Source organism: Piliocolobus tephrosceles, chromosome 9 (assembly GCF_002776525.5).
Source record: "Piliocolobus tephrosceles isolate RC106 chromosome 9, ASM277652v3, whole genome shotgun sequence".
Classification (NCBI taxonomy): Eukaryota; Metazoa; Chordata; class Mammalia; order Primates; family Cercopithecidae; genus Piliocolobus; species Piliocolobus tephrosceles.
In genome coordinates this window covers 32,920,073-32,939,539 of record NC_045442.1, presented here as the reverse complement: position 1 = coordinate 32,939,539, position 19,467 = coordinate 32,920,073, and the positions used below count along the sequence as shown (strand labels likewise).

At 50.4% G+C, this 19,467-nt stretch overlaps 1 protein-coding gene across 5 annotated transcripts in view; it reads left to right on the top strand.

The window, feature by feature from the left end:
- The window catches only part of PAX2 (paired box 2), a 93,650-nt gene that overhangs the window by 35,987 nt on the left and 38,196 nt on the right, over nt 1–19,467 (top strand). For 3 of the 5 annotated variants that reach the window (XM_023206190.3, XM_023206192.3, XM_023206193.3), the window contains 2 exons: nt 7,736–7,821; nt 9,469–9,588. In XM_023206190.3, coding sequence (XP_023061958.1) covers nt 7,736–7,821; nt 9,469–9,588 — 206 coding nt within the window. Of the gene's footprint in view, nt 1–7,735; nt 7,822–9,468; nt 9,589–15,148; nt 15,218–19,467 lie in introns of all 5 variants that reach the window. The other 2 variants (XM_023206188.3, XM_023206191.3) reach the window with 1 other exon arrangement.

The following is a 19,467-nucleotide window of genomic DNA, read 5'->3' as shown; positions in this document are numbered from 1 at the left end:
AGGTTACAAAAACCTCTGTGTTAAGTGATTCAAGCCTGCCTTAAAGGAAGCCACGTGCAGGGGAGATGCTGTTTCCTTTGTGTTTCTGTGGAGAGGAGGAAGTAAATTTCAATTTTTCAGTTCCTGGGGTATACAAAGCCGGAGATTCTAGCTCCTTAGACTTCTTAGGAGTAGGGACCATTTCCAGGAGAGGTAAACATTTCCTGGGTGATCTATGATATCTCACTCAAGGTTCTGCTGTGAAAAGTCTCCCGCTGTTAGTGTTGCTGACTTGCCTCGGGGCCAAGCCATGGATATGTGCGTGATATAGGCAGCTCTCAAAGACTTGAGTTGAAGCGATAACCACTTGCATTAACTGGGCAAAATATCCTTCGCTGAAGCAAATGTCTTCTTTTTTTTTTTTTTTTTTTGAAACGGAATCTCAATCTGTCACCCAGGCTGGAGTGCAATGGCATGATCTCTGCTCACTGCAACCTTCACCTCCGGGTTCAAGCAGTTCTCTGCCTCAGCCTCCCCAGTAGCAGAGATTACAGGCACCCACCACCACGCCCGGCTAATTTTTGCATTTTTAGTAGAGAGAGGGTGTCACCATCTTGGCCAGGCTGGTCTTGAACTTCTGACCTCATGATTCACTCACCTCAGCCTCCCAGAGTGTTGGGATTACAGGTGTGAGCCACCACACCTGGCCGCAAATATCCTTTTTAATATCTTTTTTTTTTTTTTTTTGAGACAGAGACTCACTGTGCAGCCCAGGCTAGAATGCAGTAGCACCATCTTGGCTCACTGCAACCTCTGCCTCCTCCAATCCTGGGTTCCACTTCACCATTGCAATCGTGGGTTCGAGTGATTCTCCCCCCTCAACCTCCCGAGTAGTTGGAACCACAAGTGTGTGAGACCCTGTCCGGCTAATTTTTGTATTTTCAGTAGAGATGGGGTTTCACCATGTTGGCCAGGCTGGTCTCAAACTCCTGACCTCAAGTGATCCACCTGCCTCAGCCTCCCAAAGTGCTGGGATTATAGGCTTGAGCCACCATGCCCAGCTGCAAATATCATTTTGTTCTCTAGGATGATCGAGTTTATAATGCCCAGGCTGCCTGAGGCCACTGGCAGAGGCCCCCATGACCACTTGTCTGACTTAGTGGGCAGTGGGGCCAGCTAATCTGGCACATTCTCTACCCTGGAGTGCCTTTGATTTACTGAATCAGGAAAGACTCTCCCCATACCAGGGATTAAATATTTTCTGCAAAGACTCTAAAGTGGGCAGTTTACTCCAGGACAATTTAAGCTGATTTATACATGTATATAACACATATATCCGGATACTTGACATCTTGTTCCTAAGAGCAGCCTGCCCCAAGCCTGGTCATGTCACTGGTTTGTTCAAGCTCTGCCAGGAAGTAATTCTAAAATTGGGAAGCAAGTCTGTTCTAGACAGCAGGAAAGGATTTCATGGCGACAAGCTTGGAGACCCAATGTACAGGGGTTGTCAGCAGTTGGGTCCAGCAGGTGTTATTACTCCCATTTTCTAGTGAGGAAAACTGAGGTTCAGGGAAACCCCTCACCCTTCATTTCTCAGAAGGGACTGAAAATAGAAGTTTAAATATAGGGCCTTTGGGTGTCTCTCCCCTGGAGGCAGTCTATTTTATCAGGTAAGGGATTAGTCCCTAGGATTAGTCTACCTGAATTCAAATCCCAGATTTGCTATTTATTAAATGGGTGACTTTGGGCAGGTTGTAATAAGCCTTGTGTGCAAAATGCATTGTTGTAAGGATTAAGTGAACTATTTATTTGAAGTACATAGAACATTGCCTAACATGTAGTAGATACTCAGTAGACAGTATTTTGGTTTTGTTTTTAAACTAGAGCCTCTCCTGAGGAAGCATTGCTCCTAGAAATCCTGCCCAGCCTAGTCCTGTAAATGCTGCCACCTTACTCCTCCCAAGGTGAGCTGTCTGAGGTCACCTCAATGCTAATAGGACCTCTTCTTGTCTCCACCTCAGGGAGTTTTTGCACACCATTTATTATCATATAATATAATGCAATATAATATCAGACATAACATAACATAATATGATGGGTAGGTTAACTTGGAAACCCTGAGGCGGACTGTGGATGGATGGATAGATGAATAGATACATTTGTACTAAGTATACATACATTATATCATTCTATTGATTTGTAAAAAGTTCCCGGTCTGCCTGGCTGTAATGAGATTTTTGAACTTTGCGTGGCGATCAATGAGAGGAATATTATTGGCCTGGAGAATTGATATACCTGCTCTCAGTGGCTTGTTCTGCTCCCAGGCTGCCCCGGCCCCCCAGGTGTACGATTCCAGCAGACACTTAACCTTTTTTACAGTGTCATCAGGCTAAAAGGAATCTAATAGTGACACAGGACTTGTGCTCAGCACTCTGCCACTATTGCTTTCCTGTCACAAATAATTTATAGCCTTCTATTTCCATCCCTGAGCCTGCACCCCAGCCCTACCTCCTGCTTTCCCCCAGCTCCCAGGAATCAATAAACTCACATAGCCACATTGGGACTTCAGGGTGCAAGGAGACAGACAGACATACAAAGAGAGGGGAAGTAGAGAGAGGAGCAGAGAAAGAGAAGAGAGAGACAGAGAGTGAAACACAGAGAAAAGAATGGGGAAGGAGGAGGAAGAGAGAGCAGAACTAGAAGAGGAGTAGGAATGTCTGGTGCTCTCTTAAAAGGTGGAGGGCTTCTCTCTTTCTTCTTGTGTCTAACACAGTGTTAATAGGAGTCTCATACAGGGCTTTCATTCTTACTCACAGAGCCTGAGATTGTGTTGATATCCAAGTTGGTGAGAGGTGGGGGTCTTCCGGGAATTTAACCAATGAGGGAGTGGCCTCCCCACCTGCCCTGTCATCCTTTGCTCTGAAGTCCTGCCACGACCCCCTGCCATCCCTTGGGTCCCCTGTGGATACTTGCCAGCGAGCCCAGTGGGGCTTGGTCCAGTCCCCAGTCTGTCTTCCTCAGAGTCTGACGCAACTTCCTTTTGGGTCAGATGTTGCCACCGCTGCTGTAGTTTCTCGTCTTCTCAGTGCTCTTCCCAGGGTCTCAGTGGCACCTGCATTGACCAGTCTGGGGCATACTGGGTAGGGAGGTCTCCTGCCTGCATCTGGCTCAGCCCCTAAATTGAAAGCAGCGGACCTAGGGATCACCCGTAGGAATAATAATACTGGTCATTATTGTTATTATAGGTAGCATTTATTGAACCAACCATCATACTAATCACTTTACATGGAGTGTCCTATTTAGTCCTCACTACAGTCCTATGAAGTGTATGGTAGTATTATCTTATTTTACAGAGAAGGGAGTAAGAAACTGCCAGGGGTTTCACAGGCAACAAGTAACAAAGCCAGGATTCAGACTAAGGCAGGCTGAGCCCAGAACCCATACCCTTCTTCCTTTTGCTGCTCTCACTCCCTTGGAAGTGTGGGAGACTAAGTGCCTGGAAGTCCCCGTGCAGGGCCCTGGCCAAAGCCCTGGAGGTCCCCAGGAAAGGGCGAGCTCTCATCAGAAATGGTGGAGGAGAAAGAGTATCCTGTGAAGGAAAGAGAAGTGGGGAGTGGGCACCCTGGCAGGTCAGTCTCTCTGTGGATATGGAAAAAATGACACCTCCCAGCTTCTGAGCAGAGCTGTGTCCTCCAGGGTCCTGGCTGCACCCTCCAGGGATCTATATCCAGAACTTGACCTTCCAGGCTAAACCTGCCCGGGGCTATGGAAGTTTGGTGTGTGTCTGGCTGTCTTGTGAGGCCAAGTATGAAAAAGAACTGGAGAAGGAGAAGGAACACGGGGAAATGGTATCAGGCCATCATCATCAACTGCTTTACTTCATTCATCCTTTAGCCCCGAGTGAAATTGCCATGAGTGTTGGGTTGTCGTATGGGAGACAAGAGGACAATGGATGACCGTCAGATTTCCATGATCCCAGTTCTTAAATTCTCCGAGATCAGCTCTAGGGACTGGCAAGTGCCCACTGCCTGGGGTCATGGATGGACACCAAGAGCATTAGTAACTCACAGCAGGCACCCTGCCCAGCTCCTCCTCCATGCACCACAAGCCGCTGTCAGGGAGTAGTGATTTTCCATCACTTGCTGCCTCAGCTAAATTTGCGCCAGTGCCCTAGGGGTCAGAGGCTCTGGGTAACAAAGACAGAAACTCCCCAAGCCCATCCAGTTATCTCTCTCAGCCAGCCCCACCCCTGGGGTTCCCTTAGTCAAGAGCCCATCAGCCCTCAAGCCAGAGCCACCCACAGGCCCAGTGAGCTCACAGAAGCTTTTGCTGCAGTAAACTAGGAGCAGCTACTCTGAGCTGCTCAGCATCTTTCTAGATTTTTCTTGTAGGTGATTGTACACCACCTCTCAGCTACTATCCAATCTTTTCCATTGTGATCATACTCCAAACCTTCCCTCCAACTCTTGGGAGATGACCTTGCCTTCTGCTTTGCTGAGAGATAAAAGCCGTAAAAGCTCCTTTTCAAAGCTTTGGTCACCTGAAAATATGCCGTCTCTGGCTAACACTTCCCTGGAGTCTGCACTCCATTTTTCCTTGTTCTCTCTTGCTCTGTTAATCATCCACAGTCCCTAAGGCAATTTCAGTCTCTTCCTCTTCACTGGTTCTTCCTCCTCAGTCTACAAGCTTATCCAGGTCTTTCCTACCCAGGAAGTCCTTCCTTCCACTTAGCTACCCATTCCATCCTCCACCTTCCACACTTTCCTGTCCTTTCCTTTTCCAAAAACTTCTGAGGCAATACTCTCCATTTACCACCCTGCCTCGCATTCCTCCCCATGCATTCCCTAACCTTGTTCTATCTGGCTCCTGCACCAGTTGCTTTGCTGAGACTCCTCCTCAAAGCCACTAATGGCCACCAGAATCCCAAATCTGTGCCTCTTCTTGTTCCCAATTCCCTTCAGTCTCCATGTTGCCGTTGGCACTGCAGGTTGTGTTTTTCTTGAAACATTCTTCTCCATTGACTTAGGTGAAACTGACCTACTTTGGTCTGCCATTTCCTGTGCAACCAATTCTCTGACTCCTATGCAAGGTCACTTTCTTTTCCCAGTCCCTAGAAGTAAATGTCCTCCAGTATCCACTCCTTAGGCCTCTTGTCTTTTAAACACTCCTTTCCCTGATCCCTGACAGTCTTCTAAATCCATACCTCTTTGCCTGCTGATGCAGGGGCATTGCACCTGGATGCTCCTCTTTCATCTCAAATGCTGCACATCTAGGACCAACACCACCACTTCCCTCCAAAACCAGTCACCTCCCTACAGCCTTATTCCTGACCTGCTGATGTAAACTCCACCAAGCTTCCAGTTACACAAAACTGAGGTTGTAAAGCCATGGTTGACTCCAGTTGGTTGCCAAACTCCAGCCATTCTGCCTTCCTCTTGTCTTGCAAATTCTTCCCTTTCTTTCTTGAAACCAGCTCCATATCGCCTCATGCCTCATGTGTATGTATGTTGCTTTACTGGGATCCGTTTGTACAGATACCCCCTCGTTTAGAAATCACTCATGGCTTAAGACCCTCTAAACCTGGTTCCTACATGTTGGGGGCAGGATGACAAAGTAACAAAAAGCATAGATTTTAGAGGCTGTGTTCTGAGTCTGCCCTAATTGGTACCGTGATATTTTTTTTGAGACTGAGTCTTACACTGTCACCTAGGTTGGAGTGCAGTGGTACAATCTCAGCTCACTGCAACTCCTGGGTTCAAGCGATTCTCCTGCCTCAGCCTCCTGAGTAGCTGTGATTACAGGTGCATACCACCACGCCTGGCTAATTTTTGTATTTTTAGTAGAGACGGGGTTTCACAATGTTAGTCAGGTTGGTCTCAAACTCCTGACCTCGAGATCTGCCTGTCTCTGCCTCCCAAAGTGCTGGGATTACAGGCATGAGCCACTGCACCCAGCCAGTAGTGTGATCTTGAGTGAGCTACTTAAACTTGTCTCAGCTTTGGTTTTCAATTTGCAAAATGAGGATAATAGTCTCTACTTTGGAGGTGGTTGTGCGAATTAACAGTAATGTATATAAGTCATATAAATTGTGTATAATATTGGCACATAGTAGATGTTCAGTAAGTGGAAAATGGTGATGATTCTCATCACATCCAACTTTTCACCCTTGTTTCCTCTTAGTCCTTTGCCTGCCTCCACTCTTTCTGGCTGACCGCTCTGGGCATTAACCCAGAAGGCAGCAGGTTCGCGTGGCTTCTCCTTCCACCAGCTTGTGATGCCCTCCCCTCTACCTCTTTGTTCATCTTAGGATCAAGTTATTTTTTACTGGGGAAAGAGACAGTGGAGATCCTGTAGTTGAACCCCTTCATTTACAACTGAAGAAGCTGAGGCCCAGAGAAGTTGAGAGATGAGACCAAGGCTATGTGGCTTCTTAAATGCAAAATCAGAAGCAGGACTCAGGGTCCCTGCCACGTAGCCCAGTGTCCTTTCCGCCATCCTCTGTGCCTCTGATTTCAGCCCTACTCGGCTTTGAAGAACTACATCAATTTCCCCGTCTTCAGCGACTTCTTCCCCAGTTCCCTCTCCTGCAAGGGGAATGGTTCCCCCGCTCCAACTTTCCAGCACTAACTACCTGATTCCCTCTGGTAACTTAGCTTTTTCAGGGGTTAAGTCTCCCCTCCCCACCTTCATATCCAGCACTGTGAGCTGGCTTATCCCAACGCCTGCAAGTGTTCAGGAAAAGCTTTTAGAGCTGACTTGGTTCATGGTTTGTGACTCACCTGGCTGGTTGAGGTGAGCTTGGCTCACATGCCTCTCTGTGGGGAAGAGCAATGCTATCAGAAAAGTGGCTTCCGAAGGCCCCTCATTTGACCAGTGGGTGGGGGGAGCATTCCTCAGTCTTGGCGCTGGGACTGGTCTTTGGCATCACTGAGCCCTGGGTTTTTCAGATCCCTGAAAAGCAGGCTCCTGAAATGTTTGATTTGGCCCCTTCTCCCCAAGATGTACAGGGAGGGCACCAGACGTTTCAATCAGGCTAGCGAAGAAGCCGCAATCCAAGTAAGAACCTCAGAAAAGGAGGCCAGCAAACCAGCCAGCCATATGGGAACAGGGCTCTGACTTGTTTGAGGGCAGTAAGTGGGCTCAAGAAGAGGTTGTTCAGGACCTGACATCTGGCAAGGGGACTGTGTGCTGTGTTGGAGTCCTGGGGACAAAAGGGTCACCTGTGACCCAGCCCCTCCCTGACTACTTCTCATTCTTTCAGGATATGGGGAAATCTCATCCTCTCAACTCTGAAGAACTGTGATACAGCCCCAAGTAGGAAAGCCAGCTCCAAAATGATCTCAAAACCCAGGAGGTCCTGGTACCAGGAGGAGATGCGTGTGTGGTTGAGGAGAGAAAGATGGACAACAGGCCACCAGGGCAGTCCTCACCCTGCAGAAAGAGAAATAATGCTGTGCTCACTGGGTCTACTGCCCTGATCCTTGCTACCAAAAATCAAACAATAATTTGGGTGATGCACATAGCAGGACATAAGGCAGGCTTCATTCACCCAGAGCTGCATTAGGTTGGATCTGCAGAGCCAGCAGGAGGAAAACCCTGTGCCTTGCAGCAGTCAGTGAGGGCAGGGACGCAGGGAGCAGATGGATGAGGAAACCGCTGAGGAACTTGGGAGACAGCCCCTTTGCAGGGCTGGGCTGGAATTGGCTGGGGTAGGAGTGGGCATATGATGTGTGATGCTGTTGTGACGCTGTTGCAGAATCATCCGGACCAAAGTTCAGCAGCCTTTCCACCCAACGCCGGATGGGGCTGGGACAGGAGTGACCGCCCCTGGCCACACCATTGGTAAGAGGGCTCAGGGAAGGGGAGGAAGCCAGATCCCACCTAGAGAAAGGCAGGAAATGCAGCTCCAACACTGGGAACTGCCTGCCCGGTTGAGGTCCAGGGCCCATCTTATTTGCCAACTCCTCTCGCCTGAACTCCTGTCCACATAGGGTCTCCCTGAGAGATACTGGTTTACTAGGATTGTTCTTTGCCTCCCACCTGTGTCACCTCCCTCTTCCCTGCTTTAGTCGTCCCTATCCTCTCCCCTCCTCTCCTCTCTCTAAGTGTTTTTCTTCTAGCATTTCTCCTTCTTTTTCTTCTTCTCCTCCTCCTGCTTCCCTCTCCTTCCTTCTCCATCATCTTTTATTTTTATCTGATTCTGTCTCCCTACCTGTGCCCTCTTTCTTTCATATCAACTTTCTTATTCCATCTTTGTTTAACATTCCATCTTGTTCTTAACATTTTCCTTCTGTCTTCTCCCCTTGCCTCCTCCTCTTTTCTCCCTCTGCCCTTCCCTCTCTTCTCTCCTAGGTGTAGCTCTGGCTCTGTTCTGTCTCCCTCCTTCCTCATGGCCTCTTTCCTCTTGGCCTTTCTCTCTTAATTGCTCAACCTCTGTCTCACCCACTCTGTATCTCTCTTCCTCTCTCCATCCTCCTCATTCTTTGAGCCATGCTTAGGGCCTCTCGAAGATGTGACCCAGGCCTACTAGAACACCTGCTAACACTCCTCCTCTGTCCCCAGTGCACATAGACTAGCTTCCCTCTGGCCCAAGGAGAAACTTGGTGCTACTGTAGCCATAGATGAGGCCTGGGGTTTGAGGGGCTGGGATGTGGTTACATTTTTCCTGCTGCTCCTCTTGGCAGTTGTCCCCTTCTTTCTTGACCAGCAGGTAATAGAAATGGCTAGTTCCAGCCCTCCAGGAGTTGGCAGGAGCTGTTGTTTACTAGGCCAGTGTTACAATGTGTGCTGGGAGGGAGGGTTGGGCCAGGCTGTACCTGAGTTGATCACCATGGAGTGAATGGGTTCACTAATCTGTGCCCTAAGGGGGAAATTAGGAGTTTCTCAAGTGATTTCAAGACCAAAAGCAGCTGAGAAAGAGACTTGCACACTCCTGGGGAACATCAGGACCAGTCTTGTGTCCCCTAGAGAATCAGAGACAGATCTTAGAAAGCCACAGACTTTAAATCAGGATTGGTAAAAACTCAGTCCAGGAGACTGAGAACAATGAGCTGGGTCTTCATTAGAAGGGTTTGCCCAACTCCAGGGACTGGATGAGCTGTGCAAGGGGGTATCCAAAGAGCTGTGCTCTCTAGAGGACCATGGAGGTGCTGCCTAGATGGAGACAGCTTTGGTGTTTCCTGGGCCTGTACTTCATCCATCTTTAGGATAGTGAGTTTGAGAACCCCAGTGAAATCCACAGGTCTGCAGAGAAGGCCTGGGGTTGACTGGGCACCACTTACCTCAGGGCTGGACAGAAGTGAATAATAGCCTGTATGTGACAATGCAATCCCCTCTTAAATAGACCCCAGAGGAAGTAGAGGAACAAGAGGAACATGGGCTCCTTATCCCTCCTTATGTCCTCTGCTTCTCTCTGCCCCCCAGCCTTGGGGCTTTGGCCTACGATCACAACTGCTATCCTGATGCCATTTCCTCCTTCCTTCCATCCAGTTCCCAGCACGGCCTCCCCTCCTGTTTCCAGCGCCTCCAATGACCCAGTGGGATCCTACTCCATCAATGGGATCCTGGGGATTCCTCGCTCCAATGGTGAGAAGAGGAAACGTGATGAAGGTAGGGAGGAGGGAAGAGGTGTGGCTTCCCCTTCGCATGCTTTGTCCTTGAACTCCAAGCTCCGGTTTCGGCCTGGCCTCGCAGCTGCTCTGCTGTAAGATCAATTTTAGTAGCAAAGCCCAGGTCCCCCCACTGCCCTGCTGGCTCCTGGAGAGAGGGAGGGTGGCTGCTGGTGAGGCCATCAGCTTCACCATCTGCTCAGCAGCCCAGGCTGCCTCACCTGCCACTAGGGCTCACCCTCTCGATCCCTGTGGGATGCCAGGAGGAGAAGCAGGAACCGTTTACCTTGGGAAGGTTTTGGAGTTGGGGGAACACCTGGTCCCTGACCTGAGGATGAAAGACCAACCTACCTTGTTCTTACATGATCCAAATCTGTCCGGAGGTGAGGGAGTGATGTCATGTGCAGCCAGCCCTGGTGTCCTTTCTTTTTAACACATGCACACCGCCCCCGGCTCAAACCTCACAGGGAACTGGACATGGGACCCCTCTCTCCTCTTCTTCTCCATGAGTAGAGATGCCACTCCAAATCCCCTGGCCCTCTCCCTCACCTCCCTGGAATGCCTCAAGGTGCAGCCAAGCTGTTAGGAAGGGTGTCAAAGGGAATGGGGAAGGAAGGGGAAGAGGAGAGAAGAAAAGACATAAGGGGGAGAGTGGTGGGGATGAGCCTGGGACAAAGTGTTTTTCAAATGTCATAACATTGGGGATCTCTTGGTGATCATCTGGTTCTGTTCTGATGCATGAAGCTGGGGCACAGAGCTGGCAGACCCAGATCAGCAGAGACACCAGTGTCTCCGGCCTGCTTTCTGCTCCCATTTTCTCATGGTTCCCTCTGGAGAAGTGGTAACCTCCTGGCCTTCAGAGGATTTTAAAGACATCTCCCAGGAAAGAGACAGAATCCTCAAACAATGAGCATAAAGGGGTGACCATCTATCCCATTAGCCCAGGACAGTCCCAATTTATGCCTGTTGTCTCTGCATCTTGGCCAGTCAGCATCTCAGCGTCTCCCTTTCCTCTTAGAAATGTCCTGTTTGGACAATAAATTATCTGGTCATTCCACACATAGACAAACCCTCGGTAGGGGAAGCCTAATGGAGTGAGGAGCAGAGAAAAGGGACAACGCTGAGCTTGCCTGGGCCCACAGTCCAAGATCCCCCAGCCTAGGCTGAGGGAAGAGAGTGGGAGAGGCCTGGCCCCCAGCGGAAGGGACAGCGTGGAGGGGAGGCCTAGGCCTGGCAAGACAGTGAAGACCTGGTGCTGGCCTCCTTCCAGAAGCCCTAATGGCCTCGTTTCACAGGGAAACAGCTTGTCTGGCTCTATTTCTCCTTCTTCCAAAATATCCAAACCGATTTGGCTGCCACGGCCTTTGCCATTCACTAAATTTCATTGTGGTTGTTTTGGCGGCAGCCCCTGATGGGCAGGGGGAGGTTGTGGGAAAGGCCCTAAGTCCCAATTCTCCCTGAGGCTCCCCATACTCAGGCCTTGGCTAAGCTCCTTGGCACCCCGAGTTCTTTGGTAGAATCTGCCTCAAACCCTAATGGTCTCTCCCTTAACCAGCAGCCCCTGTGTTTTTTAGGGGGTGAGAGGCCCAGCGGCCCATGGGAGGCCACAGATGCCCCTCTGTAGTCTCCCTTTTCAGTCTGAGGCTGTGGCCAAGTATGCCCTCTGCTGCATGGGCTTCTGTGGGGCAAGAAAGGCGGGGGGTAGGGAGGCACTGGCATGAGGCTGTGGCCACCCAGGGCTGCACCTGGCTGGCCCAGAACAGGGTGGTCTCCTGAGCGGTTGATCACCTTCATTGTTTCTGATCAGTTCAGTTCAGTGAACCTTTCCTGGACATCAGTTTCAAGAAAGGCTTGGTACTATAGGATCCCAAAGCAGAACAAGATATGATTCTTGTCCTTAAGGCGCTTACATTCTAGTGGGGCATGTTAAACATGTGAGCCCAAAGAGCAGATAGGCCCATCAGATACCCTGTTGCGATGGAGGTTTAGATGGCGGGCCACGGGAACTGGGCTGGGGAGGGAGTACATGGCCAGGAAGGGCTGCTCTTTGAAGAGGGGCCTGAGGGATGAAGAGGAGAATGTTCAGAGACAATGGTAACCTGAAATTCTATCTGACAGACTGAGCCTTGTGACCAGAAGGCCCTTTGACCAGCGGCTGCAGGGCAGCTTTGGCAGGGATAGAAGGCATAAAGAGATGTGGTGGACAGTAAGGCTGAGGAGACAGGTTAGAGCTACAGGATAGCAGGCCAGGTCTAGACCATAGAAGGAGTTTGGGCTTTTTTTTTTTTTTTTTCCCTGAAGGCAGGAGTAGTCTGAGCAGGAAGGGACAGGAGCAGGGCTGGGTTTGGGAAGCTCATGCTCCAGCAGTGTGACAGTGATGCACCAGGGCCATGTTGCAGGAAGCAGTGGAAGTCTTCAAAGCAAGAGATTATGGGGCCCCCAAGTTTCCTCTGAAACATTTACCTGCTGGGCCTATCCAGGTGTCAAGAAATATCAGAGGCTGCACTCTTTTTTTGAGAGACGGTTCTCCTCCTCTTACCAACTCCTCTTAACCAACCCCAGGCCAAATGGAGCTGTATTTTCCCTGGAGGAGGACAGGCCTATGAGGGAGACCAGTTCTCCCTGACCTCCCCCTCCAATCCTGATCTACCAGCCCCCGGTGGGAAGGGAGAGGAGAGAGCAAAAGTAGAGCTGTGGCAGCCCCTCCTCCCGTTTCCCCCACTCTGGTTGCTTCTAAGCAGCCAGGCCCAGTTTGCATTAGGGAGCAGCTCAGATGATTAAGAATAGGGGAGATAATTATGTGTCAAGATGATGTAGCCCAACTCTGCAGTCAGGCCAAGGTAGCAAAGCAGCTGGCAGGCCAGTCACAGAAGGCAGCCTCGGGCATGGGCTGCAGACACCCAGGTGTGTCCTTCAGTGACTGGGCCAGGACTGCAGCAAAAGAGAACACTGACGGGGAACTGAGGGGTGTTGGGATGGGACTGAGGACGCACATCAAAGGGCTAGACCCTAGAGGGAATGGAGGGGCTCATCTCCCTCCAGGAGGACCCTTAAAGACCCTGCTAGACTGGCCCTCCTTTGGCCTCAAGCACTGTGGCATCTTCCTAGGAGTGTCTTACCCTGGGGGCAAGCTGCGAACCTCTTTGTCCTCCAGGAAGCTGCTCCTCTTTTGCTCTGGGTACAGTTCGGCCTATTCTTCAGCTCTAACAATGTCACGGTGATGGGCATTAGTGAGGACAATCACTGCAGTGCGTGCTGGCGTTATTGGAGACAATCTCAGCAGTAGTTATTGGTGCTCACAGTGATAATGCCCAGAACATTATTGGCATTGGCACTCAGAATATGGACAGTGTTATTAGTATCTGCAGCCGTCATTTCCCTGGGGATATTAGGAAAGGACTGATCAGCTGTGACTCTGGGGAAAAACTGGCGTGACTGTGAGCCTGTTTGAGACCCCTTCCCATGCCTTGGCCTTTGAGAGTATGGAAAACACCCCCTGACTTTCCTTTGAGAAATGTGCTGGTCAAGAGGCTTTGACCCTCATCCCAAGAGCCCAGGAGCTCCCAGAATGAGACAGGTAGACAGGCCAGATTGATGAGGAAGTTATATTCTGAAGCACCCGGAAGACAGGCTGTCCATCAGTCTGAGAAGGTAGAATCCCTGTTCATATCATGCAAAAATCCTCACTTCTTCTTAGCTGTAATTATGGGTAAGCATGTTAGTGCTGGATTCCCTGGGCCCTTCGAAGGAAAGCCAATTCCCTGAACACTGTGTGAGCTGGTTTATGTGGCTGGAGGAGAGAGATTCTTGTATTTCCCTATCTGCAATCAGGCTGAAAACTGGAAGTCCTTTGCTTTCACCCAGTTACTTTCGGCTGGGGCCCAAAACGTTGCTGTTCATCGGTGGTGGTGTTGAAGCACAGGGCAGTTACATAACTTGTCCAAGAATCCAAATGAAGTCATATGGTGAGAGTCTGCTGGTCTGTGTGAGGGAGGTGTGTTGGGGTCATCCTCTGAGGTGTGAGATTGCAGGGGGTCATGATACTGCATTCCATTAATTAGGTTTACAATGTATTGTGCTGTTGAGTGGTGCCAAGCTGATGCAGTTGTGCGTTTGCAGGCAGGGCAGGCTGCATGGCTGCAAATGGCCGAGTCCTGTCACTGCCTTTAATAGCTCCCTTCTGCTTTGGATGAAGCTATAACTGGAAGAAGCAGTTTATTTCCTTAGTTAGCTACCATCCTAGAGGTCCCCAAGAGTGTTGCTCAGGTTAGACTTGGAGCAAATGAAGGGATTAAGCCATGGAAATGAGAAGACCTGCCCTTGTCTGGGAGCCTGGCTTGAGGCAACAGAAGGCTGCAGAGACTCCCACCAGGAAGGAAGGCACAGGGTAGGAGTGAGCATGCCATCCCTAGAGCCGGGCATGGATGGGCAGTGGGGCTCAGTGGGAACAAATGTGGCCTCTGGAGTGAGCATAGTGGGGTCTGAATCCTGTTGCCTCTCACTAGTTGGGTAAGTCACCTAACCTTCATCAGCTCAATCTTCTCCTCTGTAAAATGGAGATGGTAATGGCACTTCCTTCTTGGGGACTGTGGAGAGGATTCCATGAGGTCATGAATTTAGTGTTGAGCTGACTTCATCTTGGAAGATGCATCCTTGTGTATCTGGGAAAGAAAGCCTAATTGGCAGGTTTATGTTTCATGAGGAAATGAAGTTGTGTTAGAAAGAAATTTATCTGGGCACAGGTGCCCTAACCTTGGTGCAGCTCCTTGTAACTAGGGCAGTCTTTAGTGGATGCTGGGATTAGCTAACCTGGATGGGACCAGTGCAGTGGAGGAAAGGCGTCGTCCTCACACCCGGGATTGGGAGAACCTTTGTCCATTTCTATCTGTTCATTTACTCTGTGGTTACCCACTTGGGCCACATGTCATCTTTCCGCCTCCACAGGCATTTTAGATGTGTATAAATAAATAAATATAAGATCCCCTTCTTTTTCTAACATGTGGGCATCTCTCCCTCTATTCATCTGTGTACATTTCTGCTCCCACACGCAAGTTTATTTATTTACCTTGGAAAATGTATGTTTGTTTTATAAATCCAAATGTAATTTTTTACACAGTTTATGCCAGTGTGAGTATGCCTGTGTTCTACCGCTCTGAGATCTTTGGGCGTAAGGGGATGGGAATGGCATGCACTGGGAAGGTATGCAGTTACCTGGGTAGTGTGCATGCTTGAAGAGAGTGCCAGGTGTGACCGTGTGATCAGGGAGAGCTCTAAGCCAGGCCTGAGTGTGTGGGGTGTCCATGGTCCTGGGCACAGGCATCACCCTACCTTCTGCTGATAAATGGAGAGGCTGTCCTGAGCCTGCCTCCAGGGGCGGCCTAGGGCCCAAGGCTAGGGAGACTGAGGCCCTTACAGCCAGGCTGTGTGGGAATTGCAGCTCAGAACCCTTGTAACCCTTAGAAGGGGAATCTGGTCTCCCAATCTTGGGGTCCTGCCCCCAATCTTCTGCCTGCCTGTCTTTTGGGATCTCTCAGTGTTTGTCTGTCTCTTATTTGCTCTAGTCGAGGTATACACTGATCCTGCCCACATTAGAGGAGGTGGAGGTTTGCATCTGGTCTGGACTTTAAGAGGTATGAGGGCCAGAGGGAACATGGTGTGGGGGTCAAGGGAAATAGCTTGGGGGTGGCGGTTAGAGAACATTCAGAGAGTGGGTTCCTGAGGGCCAGAGTGTGGAAAAGGAAGAGTTGGCTCAAGCTTCCACTGGAGGACCAGGAGGCTAATAGAGTCTCAGGGCCTGGATTACTTCTGCCATGGGCCAGTGATGGGGTTTGGGGGCTGAGGCCCCGGTGGCCTGGAGGGTCAGGCACTCAGTGGATGGGGGGCACTTTTTCCAGCCCTTGGAAAAACAAAGAGCAGATCGGGTAGTAAAACAAAAGCAAAGGAGACCTAGAAGCACCTGACAGCCCTAATTCATCACGGCCCAAGTTTTTTCCTGTGTTCCCATTATATTTGTTTGTAAAAGTGGAAATCAATTTTGAAGGTAATTTTCTGGAAAGAATGGAAGGGAGGTGGGAGGGCCGGATAAGGCAGAGATGGTAAAAGGAAAAATTTAGGCCAGGCACAGCCCAGGGGCAGCTCTTGGCAAGGTGAAAGAAAATTGCATATTCAATCTCCATCCATGAATCTCCCTCACTGCTGCCCGCCTCCTGCTTGAAAACAATGAAGGCTTTTTCCCAACGCTGGGCAGGGCCTCGGTATCAGCCTCACTTTAACTTCAGGGTCATTAATTCCCTGATTATTGAAGGAGAAGAGAGGGTTGCAGTGTTGTCAATTCCAGATGCACCCCCCCTGTGATCGGGCACTGGCTGGGGTGGGGTGGGGGGCACCCAGGGCAAAGTGAGGTGTTGTTTGAGAAGGGTGTGGGGAGAGAGGAAATGGGGGAGCCACTGGACTATGGGGGAAGGAAGCCAGGAGGGTGGAAGAAGGCAGTCATTACTGCATACCTCTGTTGTGTTGTTATTGCAAATTAAAAGTAGCATGTTCCACTCCACAGCTATCTTTGGGGAGGGAGGGGCACCGAGGGAGGTGGGGGATCTTATCATTGCTTCTTCAGCAGACCAGCCGTGGTGTCACCGTGTGAGGTGACATTTGAATTTACAATTCCGCTGAGAAAAGCCATTAATTCACAAATTAACATTTCTCCCTCTCCCTCTCTCTTTAACACTCTCTCCCTCTCTCACATGGATGTGCAAGCAATTGAAAAGACAAAGGAAATAGCCTTAAGGAAGAGACTTTACTGCTAGTCTGTCTGTGCTGAGATTGCTCCCCCTGCTTCCAGATAGATAAACCAATTACCTGAGCAGCTCTGCTCCTGGCCGCCCGCGATCGCCTCCTTTTGTAGACTGCCTCCATGGCCGGATTACATTCGGTGTATCTCATTAATGTAAACCAGGCGTGCCCTGGTCACCAAGCTCTCTTCCCTGCTCTCCTTCTGAAGGGGCAATGGGAGGAGGGCTGGGGTCAGAAAAGGCAGGCAAGGAGGACCCCAAGGAAGACCAGAGGCTGCCACTGCCTGGCTTCCCAGGCCCTGGACACTCGGGTGCAGCCTGCTGTGTTGACCGAGGCTGATGGGGGAAGTCGGTGGGTGAGCGCTCCTTGGTAGGCTTGCTCTGAATTGTGAGGACTGGGTGTGGCTGGGGGCAGAGGCAGGAGCCAGAGCCTGACTCTCTCAGTGGCATTTTGGTCCAGATGCAGGGGGCTGGCAGAACTAGAGAGGGATCTGAGTGCTCCCTGTGTAGGAAGAGTTTGGGGAAGCTTTGCTGAGTACACACTATTTTAGTGGGATGAGATTCAGCCTGAAGGAGCTTGGAGAGAGGCTGAGGAGGGCCCAGAAGATGTGGCGAGGTTGCACCATATTGGGTAAACAAAAACCCAGCACTTGGGCACAATTATGTCTGTTTACCACCTAATTCTTGCACACACACACACCGACACACATACACGCACACAGACACACACACATGCACACCCGAGCATCTGACTCTTTTCCTAGAGAAGACAAGGGAGAAGGAGTGTGCTCCCAGGTTTCTAAAGTGAGCTTACATCCTGGGTAGGGAATTGCAGGGCCTCTCTCTGCTTTTGCTCTCCTCCCAGACCCTAGTTCAGCACTGCAAGAAGACATTTTTGTTGGCAGAGGGCAGCTGAACAGAGTTTTTGCTTCTCTCTCTCTCTTTTTTTCTTTTTTTGAGATGAAGTTTTACTCTTTTTGCCCAGGCTGGAGTGTAATGCCACGACCTCAGATTACTGCAACCTCTGCCTCCCAGTTCAAGCGATTCTCCTGTCTCAGTCTCCTGAGTAGCTGAAGTTACAGGCGCCCGCCACCATACCCGGCTAATTTTTGTATTCTTAGTAGAGACAGGGTTTCACCATGTTGGCCAGGGTGGTCTTGAACTTCTGACCTCAGGTGATCCACCCACCTCGGCCTCCCCAAGTGCTGGGATTACAGGTATGAGTGACCACGCCCTGCCTGAGTTTGTGCTTCTCTAAGGAGAGGTGCTCTGTGGATTATTGGTGGGGTTTCATGATTTCACACACTGTACTATCTAGCACATCACAGACTCTCCCCTCCCTAGAAGATAAGCCCTATGACAGTCCAGAAACCAAATCTCTATGATGGCAACTGTCTGTCTAGACAAGTGCCTGACTTTAACTGCATTGGCTCAACCTATGCTCATTTTCCAACTCAAATTCAAAACCTGCCTAATGTTCACTCAGTCCAAGAAAGAGCTGAGGTTCAAAGGTCAGCACTCACCAAAACACAGGGGAAAAAACTCATTTATGAACACACATTCATTGCTATGATTATATCTTCCTAGTAACCAAGGAAATTAAACTGCTCATACCTGAGGGGGCAGGTTTTCTGTCTTAGTTGGATCACATATTTTAGCCAAACTCTGGGTAGAGTTGGCAGTGAGCCTGTTGAATATTGACCATGTCGTTATCCAGAGGTAGGTGTAGGTTTTGCCGATGTTTTAGAAGGACCTTTATCTTGGGCCCTGTGCATAGGTGATTTGTATGTTTTTGTGGGGAAGTACAGGGGTTTAGCCCTGGCTGTGTGGATCGACGTAGGTGCATGCATCCGCATATAAGTCCTTGCCTTTATATCAGAGCCAGCAGCCAAATCACCAGCTACCTTTGCTTCCCAACTAGTTAATGCTGTTATGTGGATGAAGAGTTCCATCTGGTTGTTTGGGGAAGTATTTTGAGATTTAGCACAAAAGAGTATATATTTGTTCACAGAATGCCAGAAATTCAGAATAGAGAGGTCAGTTCCACCCTATCAGGAGAGAATGTACAGAATTGCCCTGGAGGGGGCTGTATGTGTCCATCCACCACTGGAAATTGGGGTGGGTGGGTGCAGGTATACCACTGTCTCGGCAAAGGCGGTCAGGTACTCCTGCCCAGCTCCACGTTTGCACCCTCACGGATGAGCACCCATCTTGTCAGAATACATCTTCAACTTCCTAGTCTTCCACTTGGCAACTACCTTCCAGCCCTGCAGACAGGCATTGTTCTCCTTTCCCAGCCCGCAAGGGCACCAAGCAGGAAATCCACTGCCTCAGCTCTGCCCTTCTTCCCCAAGCACAAGCTATGGAAGCAGGAAGGAGGAGATGGGCGCCAAGGCTATCCCCAGGCCCTGCTGCTCCTGAGTTCGCCTCCCTGGGTTCCTCTTCCTCTGCAGACAAGCAGGCAGCTGAGAAGGGCAGGCAGCTGGAAAAAGGGTTGGAGAGGACGTAGGCCGGGGAGACCCCAGATCCCTGCCTGCCAGCAGAATGGTCCTGGCAGCCTCCTTGACAATTGCTGCCCGCCCCCTCCCCACCCCCGCCGGAGCCCAGAGAAGGACCCTTCCTGCTCTGCCTTCCTCAGAGCCATGGTGGCCTTAGGGCTCTCTGGGACCCTCTCCATTTTGCCCCATTGGGGTGGAAAGGCATAGAGGGCTGGGGGAGGGCTGGGCCTGGCTCAGGGGCTATGAGACAGATCACGAGCCTCAGAGCCGAGTTGCAGTGGAGCCAGTAATTCAAACCATCCTGACCCTTCAGTGAACCCGAACCTGCTGACCTTGACAGCACTAGACAAGAGAGGCCTCACAAACCTCAACCTGCACGGAGGCCTGGCCTTCCCTCCCTCCCATTCTTGGAGCCCTGTGGCCCATCCTCCAGGTGGCTCCTAATTTGGCTGCCCCCATGAAATGTCAGCATCCCCTCCCTCCCTGGGGCTCGGCCTGCCTGCTTCAAAGCACCCTTTGTGCTCATCACTACTGGAGACAAGTGTGTGGGCATCTCCTGGGGGCCTTTCCAGGACTGGGGCTGGGGCTTTATCC